General features: G+C 39.4%; 1 protein-coding gene across 13 annotated transcripts in view; it reads left to right on the top strand.

The window, feature by feature from the left end:
- sh3glb2b (SH3-domain GRB2-like endophilin B2b) overlaps positions 1 to 11,529 on the top strand; it is a 31,517-nt gene extending 19,988 nt beyond the window's left edge. For 3 of the 13 annotated variants that reach the window (XM_048187847.1, XM_048187850.1, XM_048187851.1), the window contains 7 exons: positions 1,322 to 1,384; positions 3,769 to 3,792; positions 4,904 to 4,993; positions 5,628 to 5,728; positions 5,916 to 5,930; positions 6,436 to 6,682; positions 10,697 to 11,529. In XM_048187847.1, the coding sequence (XP_048043804.1) occupies positions 1,322 to 1,384; positions 3,769 to 3,792; positions 4,904 to 4,993; positions 5,628 to 5,728; positions 5,916 to 5,930; positions 6,436 to 6,682; positions 10,697 to 10,804 (648 nt within the window). In that variant the 3' untranslated portion in view covers positions 10,805 to 11,529. The remainder of the gene's footprint in view (positions 1 to 1,321; positions 1,385 to 3,768; positions 3,793 to 4,903; positions 4,994 to 5,627; positions 5,729 to 5,915; positions 5,931 to 6,435; positions 6,683 to 10,696) is intronic. The other 10 variants (XM_048187854.1, XM_048187856.1, XM_048187858.1 and 7 more) reach the window with 5 other exon arrangements.
- The last annotated feature ends 6,423 nt before the right edge of the window (positions 11,530 to 17,952 follow it).

Raw genomic sequence — 17,952 nt, 5'->3', positions numbered from 1 at the left:
GCAAATTTTGAGTGCTTTATAATGTTACATAATTTGTGATGATTTCTGGAGCGTCATTTTCCAAAAATGAAAACTGTGGTCAATGAAAATGCTGAGTGGTTGGTAACTTTGGAAAACTACTTGCCACAGTGGCTGCCTGGTGAGCAAAAAAAGTTAATGTCAAGCCCTGTATGCACACACAAGTGCGTGCGCTCACTCACTCACTCACTCACTCACTCACTCACTCACTCACTCACTCACTCACTCACTCACTCACTCACTCACTCCCTACCCCTACCCCTACCCATCACAGGAAACTTTCTGGATTATTTGAATTAAAAAAACAACACGATTTAGTGTGTGTGTGTGTGTGTGTGTGTGTGTGTGTGTGTGTGTGTGTGTGTGTGTGTGTGTGTGTGTGTGTGTGTGTGTTTTTTAAGCCATTTGGTTTACAAGGATACAGGAAACCATAAGCCATGTTTACGTTGTAATACCTATGTCATTATACACATTTGTGTCCTCATAAACCACATATGCCAGAACACACACACACACACACACACACAGGTTTGTAGTGTATGAGAGCGGTCACATTACTTGAAATTTCAAGAGGTACTAAGATGAAAAATATTAGGTCATAGGATTGGAACCTCTGTTATAGGGAATGATATAGTTTAAACACATTTGTATTAGTCAGACCGGACAAATTTGCGTTTGTTCTTCCTATTAATTGGTATTGGTGAGCATATGCTGTAAATGACTTTTTCGTAAATGTATCACTCAACAAAGTCTGTAAGTAAGGGGAGATGATTGTGCTCAACATATTGGGAAACTATAGATGATGATGATTCAGGCCACAGTTCCTGAGAATCGTTTATTTTATTATTTATACGAGCTTATCAAGGCATGCTGAGACCAGAACATTGTGTTCTTCATGATACACAGCAGTGCAACAAAGGAAAAACTGCACATGATTTCAGTCTATGTCACTATTATTGTTAAACAATACATTACTTACACAAAAGTGTGACAAATTACTATGAACAACCACTGAAACAAAAGTATGAGTAAAAACCACAGAAAAAAGATTGAGTAACAGTAACAAAATGCAAATAAATGATCATGCGTTATATTTTAATTTTAATTTGAAAAATATGCATCTGCCCTCCTAATTTGTCTGTTTGTTTTTTTGTCTGTGTGTGTGGCAGAGGTTACGGGCTGGTTTGTCATGTTTTTTGTGTTTTGTTTTTTACTTTCATTTGAAAATAGTGTTGTCTACTGGGTTAGTTCATGTGGACGCATGATTCTTTGTAAAACTCTGTTTTCCCCCCTCCACCTGTAGGCTGCGCCTGACTTTCAGGAGACTAGGCCACGCAATTATGTTCTGTCCGCCAGTGCATCTGCGGTAAGAAGGCTGCAGAACCTTAGCATTAGAAGTCTTCCCCCACGCTCTTTCTTCTTCCTTCTTTCTCTCTCTTTCTACATGACCCTTATTTGTATATACGTAATTCCCCAGTGATTTTTGCACCAAACCTTTTAATTTTAGATTAGCAGGATGTCCCCCAACAGAATGCAAATTAATTAATAATAAGTCTCCCTTTTTACACCTAACAACTTTGTGTATAGGATCATCATATACTCTTTTGCCATTACATGGAAACTAAGATGTGCAGGTGATAATGAGAAAAAGGCCTCACTGAAACTTTTCCATCATCCCATAATCTTACTTTTTCATTCCACACAGTGGGATAGTGAAGTTGGTGATTCATATCTGAGTGACAGAGAAAAGGTTGTATGAACTAGAATCTGAAGTGAAGCCTTAATTTAAACCCCTTGTAGAGTAGTGTACTTGGACATGCAATATTTATTGTGTGTGTCTCGGTCTCATTAGCACAGCTCAGTGATGGTAGCATCTCCTTTCAAGACTTGTCTGAGATCTTGACCCAATGTTAAAAAACTAGTCCTGCTTTTTTCTCTGTCAGTGTTGTGCGTTTACCCCAGTAACATTGTCTTATTTCTCTTCCGTCTTACAGTGCTGTGTGTCTATGTGCCTGTCCTTGTGTGTCTGAATAATGTTTTGGCTCCAGCAGATGCAATACATGTGTAGTCAGTTGATTAGTCGTAGTAATACATAATAGTGGTTTGTAGTCTATGTGTGTCTTATTAGATATGTTATATACATTACACAGTTCAAAAGTTTGGACACAGCTACTCAGTCTTTTCAAATATTCTTAAATGTGGAAAGTCATTAACCTGTTAACTGTCACCCCCCTCTTTCTGAGCATAGATCAGAACTTTAATGGCTGTAATTAGTGAATGCTTGGACATAAGGCTTGACCCTGTAAATACAATGAAGGCAAATTTTGAATGTTTATGCTTTCTAATGATGCCTAATTTGTGATGATTTCTAAAATATGTAATAGCACATTTTTTATTGCCTTTTTTCCCCTAATTGTCTCGCTACCGGGAGACTGACAGTTAACAGGCAGTTAATAAATATATAAGCGGTCTCCCCTGTCATCTATGCTGACTCTTTATCAGTCCACTCATCTGGGTAACTGCTTTCACCATCTTGCGTTTCAATTGTAATTGTAATATGTACATACACAATGGGGTCAGTAATATAATAATAATAATAATAATAATAATAATAAATGTAATTAATTAATTAATTAATTATATTACTGACCCCACTGTGTGTGTGTGTGTGTGTGTATATATATATATATATATATATATATATATATATATATATATATATATATATATATATATATATATATATATATATATATATATATATATACTCACCAACTAGTTTATTCACTCAGAATTTGGCGTAAACAACATGAAAGCATGGATTTATCCTGCCTTGTATCAGCGGTTCAGGCTGGTGGTGGTGCTGTAATGGTGTGGGGGATATTTTCTTGGCACACTTTAGGGCTCTTTGAGCATCGTTTATATTCACAGTATTGTTGCTGACCATTTCCATCCCTTTATGGCCACTTCTAATGGCTACTTATAGCAAGATAACGCGCCATGCACCATAGACAAAGCTCAAATAATCTCATTCTGGTTCTTGAACATGACAATGTGTTCACTATATTCAAATCAAAGATTCAAATGGCCTCTACAGTCACCAGATCACAATCCAATAGAGCACCTTTGGAATGTGGTGGAATCGTGGGTATGCAGCCAACAAATCTGCAGCAACTGTGTAATGAGGAATGTTTCCAGCACATTCTTGAATTTATGCCACGAAGAACTAAGGCAGTTCTGAAAGCAAAAGTGGGTCCAACCCAGTACTAGCAAGGTCTATCTAATAAAGTGGCTGGTGAGTGTGTGTATATATAAAAATTTTTTTTTTTATTTCAATAAGTATTTAAGAAGCAATTCAGTTTCAAGTATGTCCAAACTTTTGACTGGTCCTGTAATATATCTTGCATATGGTGCTTTTAAATCATACTGACATCATGTTATTGCAGAAGTCAAAACAAAAAACAAAAAAATTCCCTGCGATGAAAATTTGCAGTGGAAGCCAGGGCGGAAAAAACCTTGCTTTTATTCTTTCACTTTTAATTAAAAACTGTGCCCATGTGTCTGATTACATTATAATGTCTCTTCCAATCTCTAGATCCTATGAAGCTTAACAGTACAACATGTTTTGATGTTACTTAAATTTAACCAATGAATTTTAGTTAATATTTATCCCCGTGGGTCTGTATGTGTAAAGAGAGTGTCTCTGGTATGTTCACTGTACTTCTCTTGTTGTTATGCTGCATGTTCCAGCTCTGGAGTGAGGAAGTTGATAAAGTGAGTATTGGGCAAGATCCGTCTGATTGTATGTTTTCAGACATGTCTTTGTTCGCTTTAGTTCTCAAGGAGCAAATAAATCACTGTGTATTAATTTATGTAATAAATATTCGTATACGTGTATAATGATAGTCTTCTGCTTATATTTACATCTGTACACAAATCTATACATCTGTCAGGCTTTAAGAAGAAAATCAGACTTCCTAACAATCAATTCCAATTTCAGCAAGTCTTAAATGATTATCTCTTTAAATGTTGAGAATGCTAAACATGAATCTTGCTTTGACATTATATCTGTCCAGATATACAAGGCAACATGATCATGATTTATGATTATGAGTGGATACATTTGTATTTGTTATACTACCTTTAGCCAAAAGAGACATTTTTGTCGCAACAGCTGCAGAATTCAGCCGTTTTTTCCCTTAAAAATATCGCTTGGTTAGCAAGAAATGTTGCTTTCATCATTTCACCTTTATTGTAAATTGGATTTTATCATATTCATTACATAAAACATAGAAATTACATTATTCATTTGACCATCATACTGTATGATGAGATAATCAAAGCTAATTTGCTATAAACAGTTCTGGTGTTTTTCAGTGACTAGTCACTAGTGTAATCTACTTGTTGCATGTTTCCTGTTCTTCCTAATTGCATTAAAATCACCAACAATTCTTGAACGGTGTTAAGTGGTGAGAGGTTAGAGCACATAGTGAGAGCAGGTCATGTGGGTTGTGGTTCAGAGGTCTGTTGTGTGCTCATTCCGTTTCCCCGCTGTCTCACCATGATTTCCTGTCCTCTCTCAACTTTTCAAAAACGGGCAAAAGCTCAAAAATAATATTTTTAAATCGTTCATAATAAGATTAAATAATATCAAATCTATGTGGATGATGGGAACCTCCCCTATGTGGGTTGTGGTTCAGAGGTCTGTTGTGTGCTCATTCCGTTTCCCCGCTTTCTCACCATGATTTCCTGTCCTCTCTCAACTTTTCAAAAATGGGATTAAATACTTTTCATAATAAGATTAAAAAAATATATAAATCTATGTGGATGATGTGTCCTGTGATTTTCCTTGTTATGTTTGTTTGTGTGCGTGTGGCTCCACCAGGCAGAGCACGAGCTGCGTGTGGCTCAGACTGAGTTTGACAGGCAGGCAGAGGTGACACGCCTCCTGCTGGAGGGCATCAGCAGCACACATGTGAGTACCTGCAGTTCTATTTGCACAACTGTTCATTTTGGACATTACGCAAACAGAATGCATTGCAATGGCAGCATTTGAAGTATACACTATTCAAATTTTTTTTTTTTTTTTTATTTTTTTTTTATTATTATTATTATTAATAATACTTATTCAGCAAGGATGCATTTAATTGAGCGAAACTGACAGTGAAGACAAAATGTTACTAAAGATATAAATAAATAATAAATAATAATAAATAAATTATTTATTAAAAAATAAATAAATGCTGTTCTTTTGAACTTTCTATTCAACAAAGAATACTGAAAAAATGTATTGGAGTGTCCACAAAAAATATTAAGAAGCACAGATGTTTTGAACATTGATAATAAATGTTTCTTGAACACCAAATTAGCATTTTAGAATGATGTCGTTATTTTATATTATAATAATATTTCACAATATCACTGTTTTTACTGTATTTTTGATATAAATAAATGCATATAAATGCAGCCTTGGTGAGCATAATGGACTTTTTTCAAAAACATAAAAAAAAATCTTACAGACCCCAAACATTTAAATGGTAGTGTATGTGTTTTTCAAATAAGGACATAAGAAAAGAGACTATTTCAAATAGATTTTTTTTCTATTGCAGGTGAACCACTTGCGTTGTCTGCATGAATTTGTGGAGGCCCAGGCTGCCTATTACACACAGTGTCACAAGCACATGCAGGACCTTCAGAAAGAGCTGAGCAGGTGAGAACTGCAAACTGCAAAAGCTGCCCATAAACAACAATTTGGTGGTTTACATTAGTTCACATTAGTCTATTCTTGATATAAACAGATGTGACACAACCACACATTCCCTTTATAGCAACTGGTTTCTAGTAAAGAAAATCACAAGACTTCTTTTTTTTCTCCTTTTTCTTTCCTCTGTTCTCAGCGCAAATGGAGATACGTGAGTAACTTTTTCCATCGCACAGAAAAAGGAAGAGCATTTACAGACTACATTTAAAGGGATAGGTCGCCCAGAAATGAAAATTGTCATCATTTAGCTCTCCCTCCAAAATGTCATTCCAAACCCATAAGACTGGTTAATCTTCAAAACACAAATTAATGTATTTTTAATGAAATGTCCCTCCATTGAAAGTCCAGGCAACCAAATCTAAAATGAATCCATATGAATTGAGCATTGTAATCCATGTCTGTTCACTTTATAAGATGAACAGATTTAATTTGGGATTTTATTTACATATAAACACATATGGAATGCATCATGTATGGTAATCAAGGAAGCTCAAACGTGTGAGCGTGATGCACAAGGACCAATGAGGTCTGTTCTTGTGTGACACACATATGAGCTTCCGTATTTATCATATGTGAGGCACTCTATGTATGTGTGTTTATATGCGAGTAAAAGCCTAAATTAAATTAAATGTTTAATTTTGAATCTGTGCTTCTAGGTTCCCTAATGCCTTTGCTGTGAACGCCTCCACATCAGGAGTGTCGACAGGCCCTTCTCCCCTTTCCTCTGCCACTCTACCTGGGGCTTCTTCACCTAGTCGTCCCCCAAACCCCTCAAATGCCCTTGAGCCCAGCACACTGAAGATTGAGGAGGTGAAGCCTCCCGCCACTGGTACTCGCAAGGCCAAAGTGCTGTATGACTATGATGCTGCAGATACAAGTGAACTTTCCCTTCTCGCTGATGAGGTAGAGCATGATCAAAATCTGTTTTCTCTCCTTAACAGTTAATAATATCAGTAGGAGTGATTTTAGTAAGTTTAGTATGTATTGTAGTGAGAATTAGTGTTTTAATGGAATCTGTGTAGCTATTTAATTTTAAATAAATTAAAATATTAATAAATAATTATACATAACTAATTATATAAAATATTATAATTATTTAGAATTTAATATAATAAAAAATTACACACATTTTATTTTCTAACCTTACTCTTGCTTTTATAAATGACTTTCTTTTGTAGTTCTTCACATTACTTTTTTTTTTTTTCTTGCCCACTGTGGTCAATTTAAAAGTGAGTTTTCTTACAGTCCCTGTGACATTGCCTTGTGTTTAAAGAATTAGGCTGGTAAAAAATAACTTAAAAAATATTTTTAACTGTAAAATACTAAAAATGCTACTGTAAAAACCTTTTAATTGGTTTACAGTAAGTTCCCTTTTGATATAGTTTGCTCGCATTTCATCAGTTGCTGACGCTATGGGGGAAACTCATTTTCTCTGAAATACTGAAGCCTGATTGAATCAAGTCTGTGCACTCTCACAGACAGATGGCGTTTCAGCCAATGGCCCTTTTCCACTTTGTGGTATGACCCTGCACAACACGGCTCAGGTTGGCTCGGCTCCATGCAGGGGAAAAGCAACAAAAAAAGTGAGCTGTACCGAGCTGTTCCATGCAGTGGAAAAGTACCAAAGTGAGCCGTACCGAACCGAACCATGCAGTGGAAAGCCAGATTCCATGTGCATCAATTTCCCCACAGCGAGGGGATTCCCCCATGCTCTTCTCCTGCGATGACCAGTGTCCTCTTCTGGTGCGAGCGGTTTGGTCTCTTTTCCGAGGAGGATTTTACCAATGACACGATCCCCCGCCCCAGTGCGGTGACCTGCTGCCCATTGTGCTCAAGCCCCTTGTCACCCAAAGCCAGGCATGGGAAGCCATTCCGGGTATGTCACAATGGGTCAACAATCAAATGAGGTTACTCACTCCATTTCATTCACAGACACCCTCACCCACCCTGTTTCAGGAACTTTGTCTAAACTTTGGTCCGGAGCAATGAAGCTCATGTTCTTTGATTCGAAGTAGAGAGCTTACTAGCGAAGGGTGGCATAGAAATAGTTCCGGAACCGAGTCAGGGTTTTACAGCCACTACTTCCTCGTTCCACAGAAGGATGGTGGCCTCATGCCCATCCTCGATCCGAGGCATCTGAATCATGCCCTGATGAGACAGCCATTCAGGATGCTAACCCTGAAACAAATCCTCTCGTAAGTTTGCCCATGGGATTGGTTTTTATCAGTGGATCTGCAAGATGCATACTTTCATGTCCAGATAATTGCATGGATGCAGCCCTCTCCCCCCTCTGCGCATCCTGAATTATCTTAACGACTGGCTCATTCTGGCCCAGTTGAAGCACAAGCTGTGTGCACAGAGGTCCCTGCTTCTCAACCATTTGGAATGCCTGGCCAATTTTGGATTCGGCCCAAATGCTTGCCTAGCTTTCGCCGCAAATATCTCTGATTCAGCGGCTTGCGGCGTTGTTCAAGGTCGGGACCTTGCTCCCCTTCAGGACATTTCACAGGCTACTGGGCCTGATAGCAGCTGCCTCCTCAGTAATATCACTGGGCCTGCTCCCTCCCACGCTTGGTGTCTGGGACACCTCAATCTCAGGGTGACCCACTGCTGCATCAAGGCCTTGGCCCCATGTAAAACTCCCCATCTTTATCAGTCGGGGATAGATCTGGGGCTGGTTTCCAGAAGGAATGTTGTCAAGAAAATCACCTCCAGCTTGGACTGGGGAGCCCTGTGTGACGGCAGACTGACGTTTGGCTCCTGGTTGATCCTGGAGCACGCAATGATGCATTAACTGCCTGGAGATGATGGCAGTTTGTCTGGCACTCAGATCTTTCCTGTCAGATTTGAAGAGCCACCAAGTCCTGCTCAATTTGGACATGATGGTAATAGCTTACATAAACCACCAAGGGGGATTCTGTACAAGCTGGCGAGGTACCTCCTTCAGTGGGCACAGCACAAACTTCGTTCGGTGAAGGCAATGCATGTGCCAGGCAGACGGAACCATCTCATTTTTTTTTCACTCCAAGGCCCCCCTCCTCTCTGAATCAATGCTGCAAGCACCCCCCTCATTTTTTATTCACAAAAACATTTGTATTCCTGTGTTAATACTTTTCAACTCTATTATTTTTTTAAACAAAATTCAAGATCGATTTAAACCTTCAGTGTTCGTTTTTCAAACACCCTTTGCAGACATTATTTACAACTTAAAAGTGCTTGCTCTGCTCAGTTATACAGCAACCGAAATAAGCACATAATTAACCTGCTATACCAAACAAGACCACAGGGAGATGCCAAAGGACTGCATTTAGCTACTATTCAGATCCATTCAGAATAATTAAACACACCAAAATACATATGAAAAATAAAAACATTCTAAATGTGTGGAAACTCGGCATTCTGAAGACGGGTTTGTCATCAGTGAACAGTTCCTCCGTCAGAACAAGCAATCGTGTCTATGGTTAGATGCCCATATGTGTACTAAACACCACTGATCCTCATAAACTTTTCCAAAACATGCTTCCTCTGCAAGCATTCATTATAAAATGCGCACAGTAGTACATTAATTTTGACAACTAAGAAAATATATTGAATTGTGTTCATGCAGAAATATGATGTTATAACGATCAGTGATCCGAGAGCGCACATACATGGTTTGTTTGCGCATTCAATAATAACGGACTCGCACATACCTAATGTACGACTCCTGTCTGTCACTGTAATCGTCTTCTCAAAGGAGAGAGTCACAAGTTAGCCCACAAGTGGCCCAGCTTGCGCCTGTATGCCTTCCCTCTGGGAACTCTGCTTCCCCAGTTTGTCAGATGAATCAGGGAGGACAGATACACGGTCCTGCTAGTGGCCCTGCTCTGGCAGAACCAGTCATGGTTCCCTGAGATGGTTCAGCTTCTGTCGGCAGTGCCTTGGCCAATTCCACTTAGGAGGGACCTCCTTACCCAGGCGAAAAAGAAAAATTTGGCACCACCACCCGAGATGTGGAGCCTCTATCTATGGCCTCTCGACGGGAGTCTTCAAGCCTTCCCCAGAGGGTCATGAACACAATTTTAGAGGCCAGAATGCCTTCTACTAGGCGGTGCCTCTATACCCTTAAGTGGTCTGTCTTTTCTGACTGGTGTGCAGTCCAGAAGGTAGATCCCTTCTCCTATAACATTGTGTCAATTTTGTCTTTCCTACAAAAGTGACTGGCAGGCGCTCTCGTTGAGTGCATCCTACCATGATTTTGGGCCAAGCGACTGCAAGATCATCCTCAAGCCAATGCAAGGTTATGTACCTAAGGTGCTCTCCACTCCATTCAGAGCACAGGTCATTACTTTCTTTGCTCTCCCCATTTCTGAAGATGAGCAGTCTACTCTGCCCGTTCCAGGCCCTCAGAGTATATGTTGAGCTCTTTAGCCATTTCTGGCAATCAGGGCAGCTTTTTGTGCGCTTCGGAGGCTGCACTAAGGGTTTGCTGGTTACGAAGCAAAGAGTATCCCATTGGATAGTGGACGTGATAGCGCTGGCTTACGCCTCCTTGGGCTTACAATGGTGTATTGGAGTGTGAGCTCATTCCACCAGGGGAATGGCTTCCTCATGGGCATGGTCTAGCGGAGTGTAAATCTGTGACATCTGTGCGGCGGCTGGCTGGTCTTCACCGCCTACTTTTGCCAAGTTCTATTGATATTCCCAAATAAAGTTGACATTGATATTCCCAAAATAATATTTTTTGCAGCAAAATTTGTTCAACCACAGCTGCCTTATTTTACCATAAATTTTACAGATTTTTTTTTTTTCTTTTTTTTTTTTTTTTTTAACCCTCTCAGGAATTGTCAATAAAATATCTCCATTGTTTCCTCCATAAAGCAAAATGTCTTCTTGATTTTTCTTTCTTTCTCTCTCTTTCTTTTTGTTTTTCTGTAGCTGATTACAGTGTACACTGTGCCTGGCATGGACCCGGACTGGCTTATTGGAGAGCGAGGCAACCAGAAAGGCAAAGTGCCTGTCACATACCTGGAGCTCCTAAGCTAGACACCTCATCCTCTCCACAAATACAAAGTCACACTCAATTATGCATGAACAAATACTCAAGCACTCCTGAACACTGAATTTACCTGGTTTCTTTATATTTAGTTTTTTTTTTTTTTTTTTGTAATGCCTAGATTTACCTCTAGGTCTGTCTGTTCTGATGTTACTGTGCATAAATATGTATTATTGTTTTTTTTAGGCCCTAGTTATGTTCTATGTGTATATTGTTTCATTTGAACACTATCCTGCATTTCTTAAAATAACTTATTTTATTTGTGACTGCTAGATTTATATTAAGTCTTTCTTACCCTCCACATGAAGAAAACAAACCGAAAAGCTTATGTGTTTGAGCTGGATGTGAGTTTATGTATGTGATCATGTTTTGAAGACACTAAACATCTAGGCTTTGCTTCTTTGCGTGTCGTCTCGCTCATCAAGCTTATATGCTTATATGGTTGTCTTGGTTTGATTTCAAAAGAGGCATATATGTTTTGTCAATGATTGACAAGATTGTAAAGGTATTAGGTGCGGTTTTGATGTACAGTATGTGGTTTACAATGGTCTGTTCATATTCGAAAGATTGAATTTCTTTACCCTCATTAGTACTTATTCACATTCACTCATTCAGCACCTTCCCACCTTTGTCTCTGTGTTCTGTGCTTGTTCCAAAAAGCAATGCATATTGAATGGATACAATTTGAATAGCTAATAAAGAGAGTTTTACTGGTCTTGATCTAGAAGTTGTTCTCTAATGGGGGTTGTTGTGTCCAATACTTAGTGGTGAAATTCTTACTCTGTTAGAGTTTGCCAATAATACAGAGTTTGCACCGGGAGCCTTCATCATGCATATAAGATTACACCACTACTTTACTGACTTTACTTTAAGTTGGTGTGGCAGCTGGGAAAAAATGGCCAGATGTGCCCCATGCGCCATACAATCCGAGATCTAGTATATACTTAACCCTGGTCGTAGATTTGCGGTAACAACGGAGTCAGAAAAAAAACAAAACAAATGTATCAATTTATTAGTCAGGTAAATGTATCATGCCAATTACATAATTCAAAAATAAATCAATACAAAACATAAAATGCTCAGAAATAAACAGTAAAAGATTAATACATGACATCAGAAAGATACATAACCTGAAGGACACACAGCATTAAGGGCTGACCTGGCTACAGAATTGTGCCTTGAGCCTCCTGCAACATCTCTTTAAATACTCAGACCAAGACAGAAACTTCTTTCAAATGGAAACATGCGTTCACAATGGGAATTTGTATAAATCAGGGTTCCAGACTGGGTAGTTTACACCGTTTTGGGGACAGAAAGCCATTTGCATGAAAGACCCTGTGAAAAGGGGCACGCCCACCTCAGAAAGCAAAATATTTCTAAACTCTTAAAACCTTTGTTACCTTCTGGTTTACTTTTGTGGGAATGAGACCTTTGTACCAGTCGCACTGAGACATTTCAAATGATACCAAACATGCATTGTGTGATAATTGCTCACATTAAACCATATAGATTTTGGGTGAATTTCAGGTCATCTCCGCATGTAGAGAGAAGAGATGCTAAGAGATGCTGACTTTTGTACCACTGGGAAATAGTCAGTTGAAAGGGGAGCTCCCTCACTGCGCTCATCACAGTGAGTGCATTCAGCTGCCTCGTAAACCGAACACGCTCACTACATTGACAAGGTGGAACCTTAAAAGAGGATGCATCATCAGGGGAGAAATAGCTCACAAGCAGCTTTTTGACTGGGGCTTCCTCACATATTCTCACACAGCCTGTCCACACGTGAATAGTTCGATTACATGGGAGAGACTATATGAGCTGAATACAAATTTCTTCATTATCTTGACACCTCAATGTGGAGACCTAGGAAATAGAAAAAGGCTCATAAACTTGTGGCAGTGGAGTAGGTGGATTATTAATAACACCTGCTTCAACTTTCTCTGCATCTAATTCCTCAGAATTAGACATGCAACATTTAATCAGTCAAGTTTAAAGTGGCCAAAGTGTGGCTTCCTGAATTGACATCAAAGCAATAGAGCTAGCAAGAAAGCCCAAAAGGAAGACATTCCCCTCAGACTCATCCTTAAGCTCCGCCTACAATCTTTGTGATCAGTCCCAACCTGCTGCCCTGGCTGGTGTGGGACCCAAATCGTGAGGTGCAGATGCCCGATTCTCATCCCTCAAGAGAAAGTCAAGCATGTGTAGAGCTTCCCACAGCAAAAGCATCACAATGAAAGCATTCAGCTTCCTCGAGAGCCAAATGCACTCCATGCAAATGCTAGCTTCTCATCCCTTGTGAGAGAATGCAAATGCTAGATTCTTATCCCTTGAGAGAGATTCAAGCAGTAACAGAGCTTCCTACTATGAATGCATCACCATGAGTACCTCCCATCCCCCCAAGCCAAACAAGCTCTGTGCAAATGCTAGATTCTCATCCTTTGTGAGATAATGTATTAAGGACATAGCTTACCGCCAATGCAACACAATGAGCTCACCAATCTTTTATCTTAAGCGCACATACAAACAAGTGGCTACTGAAGACAAACAAGCTGATAACGTGTAGGTGTCCTTTTGTACTCATGGGCACTCCATATGCGACATCATGGACTGCCATCTGCCAATGATTACTGGCATTTGTTTACATGTGCTTCAGACACCGGTCACGCTGATGGCATTCCCCACAGCATCAGCATGACACAGTGTCAAAGTTCCATTTCTAAAGGAATCTATGCATTTTTGTTAATTTGAACAATACATTCCAGCAAGATAGATACTGCTACAGTATTATCACTTAATTAATTTTGTCTTCATATTAGTGCACTGAATGCATAACAATTCAAGAAATTTGACACCACAAATGAAAATGTTTCGGGTCCCACTTTATATTAAGTGGCCTTAACTACTATGTACTTACATTTAAATTAATAATTTGATACAATGCACTTATTGTGTACATACATGTTATTACAATGTACTTATATTTTAAAAACACCTGCATGTAATTACATCTGTAATTAATTTCTGTAATTACATTTATAATTACACTGTTGACCCATCCCTTACACCTTACCCCTACCCTTAAACCTACCCATACCACCAAAGCTTTACCTAACCTTACCCGTACCCCACCTCAACAGCAGCAAAAGTGTTTTGCAATTCAATATGAACCCAATAAGTACATTGTACTTATTTTTTGATGTAAGTACATAGTAGTTAAGGCCACTTAATATAAAGTGGGACCAATGTTTCAGTTTTGCAGTTTTCTCATTGAATACAGTACAAACTTAGCCCTTTCATGCATTAATGATTAAATCACAAAGTAATAATTTTTTATGTTTGTTCTTACTTTCAAACAATTGAAAAATCATGCCAATAGCTTTTTTTCCCCCAATATATTTTATTTTGAGGGAGTTACATATCTGTCCACTGTAGTGGACACCAAGCATAAACGGTATAAAAAGTGATTCAATAGAACTCATGCTTGGTCTGAAAAAAAAAAAAAAGTTTTAAAACATTTACTAAGAGCAAATTATTAATACAAATAAAAAAGACTTCACACTGAAAAAAAATATTTTTTGATGTTGTTCACTTTATTTAAACAACTTATTTGGATTCAACACCATTGTATTAGGTTTCTGGTTTAAATGTGATTGATTCATGTTAAATTGACTTGAAATGATTACTCTTTGACTTAACTTGTCATATTGTTGTTGTTAACTTGTTTTTATATTGGAATAACATGTTTCAATCAAGTAAACCCAACCAGGACTCAATCAAACAGGATTTTCACTTCCCATCATGCTTTGCAAAGGGGCTGAACTAGGAGTGTAAATGTTGAAATAAAGTGTTATTTTAAGCAGTTTTTAGGAAGATGAGAAAATGGAAAGATTTTTTAATGTTTACTGTTCTATTATGTTGGTATTTAAAAGTTTCTGTTAATTAATAGTTTTAGGGTTACCATTGTGGTGAATTGTTGCACTTGTGCTTGGGTTGAGGACCTGCTAACAAACTGTCAAATTACTTTACTAAGAAAGTAATTACTGTGGTAGTGCTCTGGGTTGCGTTTCCCAAAAGCATTGTAAGCCTATGTTGATTGTAAAACCATTGCTATCAATGGACTTATGATCAGTTTAGGTTTTACAATGTTTTTGGTTAAGGCAATTTAGGATGAATCCAATATCACATCTAAATTTCTAACACAGAACATCACAAAAGTTATGTAAATCACAAAATTAAACAAGAAGAATTAATTGTAAAAAACAATGTATATGAAAGCAATTTATTTTTTATTTATTTATTTATTGCTTTTTATTTATTTTATTTTAAATGAACACAATTGATTCTAGTTGATTCTATTGGATTTTACTTGGCTCAATCACGTGGAACCACTGTCCATGATTGAATTGAGTAAGTTGGACATAACTATTTTACGTAGATTCTTCCTTAGTCAGTTGTTTTGTCACAACTCAAGGATTTTGCATATAGTAAAAATAAACCTTTAATGTTAATAAAAACTAAGTTGGTTGTGTTGACCCAACGTAAGTACATTATATTGGGATAACAGAATTGCATAATGCTGAAATAAAGCAACTTAATCACGTGGAAATCCTTTCCATGATTTTTTTATGTTCGTTCAAAGAGTTAGCCTATTTTTTTGAGTGCAGATGCAAAAGCCTTTAGGTCATCTGAATTTTTCTTTGAAATTAACATTTTTATGAGTTTTACTATGTATAGGTTTCTAAGTACCAGTACTTCTGAATGGGATGAGGGTGGGATTTAGCGAGTTTGAAGTGAAAGTATTTAATGAATGTATAGAATGTGCGGAGAGCATTCACTCAATATAGTTATCTAATTTTTGACAGATGTGGCTTTTAGTGGCTTTTGCATCAGAAATCTTGGAACATTAAATAACAACAATAGAGAGGATATTTGAAAAACATAACATTCTATGTCTCAAAACTCATTTTATTAATTTAAAAATGACCAACTTTTATTTAAAACTATTAAAGGATTAGTCCACTTTAAAATAAAATTTTCCTGATAATTTACTCACCCCATGTCATTTAAGATGTTCATGTCTTTCTTTCGTCAGTTGAAAAGAAATTAAGGTTTTTGATGAAAACATTCCAGGATTATTCTCCTTATAGAGGACTTCAATGGCCTCCAAACGGTTGAAGGTCAAAATTACAGTTTCAGTGCAGCTTCAAAGCCAGACGAGGAATAAGGGCCTTATCTAGCGAAACGATCGGTCATTTATATGCTTTATAAACACAAATTTTCGCCTTGCATGTGCTTCCGCTTTCCGTATTCTACAAAACGCTTACGCTGTATGTCTGTCACAGACACGTCAGGTTCCAACGTCACCCAATCACAGCGCCACCTTCTCCAGAATACTGATCACCGCCACCTGCACCTCATCACTCTCCTCATCAACAGCACTATAAAGCACTCACGCACACAGCACTCCACGTCCGGTCTCGTTTGCATACCCTACATGTTTATGCTTACCTCAAGGACTCCTCTTCGCATAACTACCTGTCTCCATCGTGTCTATTCCCATTGTGTGCCTCGTCTGCTCCGTGAGTGTGTTCCCGTCTGCTTCCAAGTGCTCCAACGATCTCCAGTCTCCAGCGTCTAACTCCCTGCAAAGAAAAGGACAGTAACTATCCCACGTATTATCAGTTCAAGTCAAACTACTACCAGTTCTCTCACCTGTTTCATTCTCCTTGCTCTCCTGTGGCCAAAATAAAAGACTGTGTTACGCTATACCTGTGTCTGTCCTCCGTCTACTGTAACAGAAGACCGGACCAACACCAGCACCTGTACCCGAGTGACACCGCCAAAATAGCGTTCATTATCTCTCAGCTCAGCGGCAAAGCATTGAAGTGGGCCGATTCCATCTGGTCCCAGCAGGGCGCTGTAACCCAATCCTACTCGTCGTTTATTTCCCACTTCCGGGAGGTATTCGGGAAACCCATCACAGACTCTTCAGCTGGTGAGAAACTCTATAATTTGAGACAAGGATCTATGTCCATTTATGATTATGCTTTGCAATTCAGAACGCTTGCAGCCCTCAGCGGATGGAACGAACAAGCCCTGATAACGAACTACCGGCAAGGATTGGAACCTCGGGTGCGGCTGCAACTCGCTGCATGCGAGGACAACATCGGCCTAGAAAAGTTCATCCAGCTCTCCATCCGCTGCGCCACTCGCATGCAGGCGTGCCTCCAAGAGCACCAGGACCAGTTCTTCTCCACCGTGCCACTCTGCCGATCCGAACCCGTCAGTACTCCAGAACCAGCTCAAGAACCCATGGATGTAGAAAACTCTCGTCTATCCTATGAAGAACGCCGCCGCCGCCTCACCCTTCGTCTCTGTCTCTACTGTGGTGAACCGGGGCATGTGATTGCAGCATGCCCCACACGACCGCCGCGACCCCTGGTGAGTGCCATTATTCCTGCTGCTCGCAAAATGAAACCACTCACTACTGCCGTCAATCTTACTGCCGCCAATGTTTCCCTTACAGTGGTCGCGCTCATCGACTCGGGGTCCGCCGGCAACTTCATCTCTGGTGCCCTCTGTCGTCAACTCCGTATCAAGACCTTTTCAATAACGCAGTGCAGCTGCATCGTCATTGGTTCACTCATTGTAAGTCGTTGAACCAATGACGGCACGGCTTTGCTGTGCAGCCTATGGCGACAAAGTGCGCGAACTTTCCCGCCGAAATGGGCGGGGAAAGGCCCTATATAAGTGAGCATTGCGCCATAGGCAACTCAGGCCATATCGACTGAAGCGACGACACTGAGCCGCAGCCTAGTGGCACGGCAAGTAACGCAGTACTCGTTCCGTATCTCAGGGAACCGAGGTTACGTTAGTAACCGATTAAGTTCCCTTTCGATACTTCACTCGTACTGCGTATGGGGGAACAAATTCAACCACGCCGTGCCACTGCTGGGGAACGACTGGACTTGACCGGACACCGCGAGGGGACCGAGTGTCAAGTGAGAAGGCCAAAGCCGCCGTAACCCTTGTGCACTACGAGGGAGAGACTCCCAGGTTTTACGTAAAACGCAGAACTATGATGGCCGCGTAATTACGCCGAGAGGACCCGAGCCTGTAAGGTCGGAATGTCCAACTG

Source organism: Megalobrama amblycephala, linkage group LG4 (assembly GCF_018812025.1).
Source record: "Megalobrama amblycephala isolate DHTTF-2021 linkage group LG4, ASM1881202v1, whole genome shotgun sequence".
NCBI classification, from domain to species: Eukaryota; Metazoa; Chordata; class Actinopteri; order Cypriniformes; family Xenocyprididae; genus Megalobrama; species Megalobrama amblycephala.
Note: the sequence above shows the minus strand (reverse complement) of the source record. Positions and strands in the feature narration are given on the sequence as shown.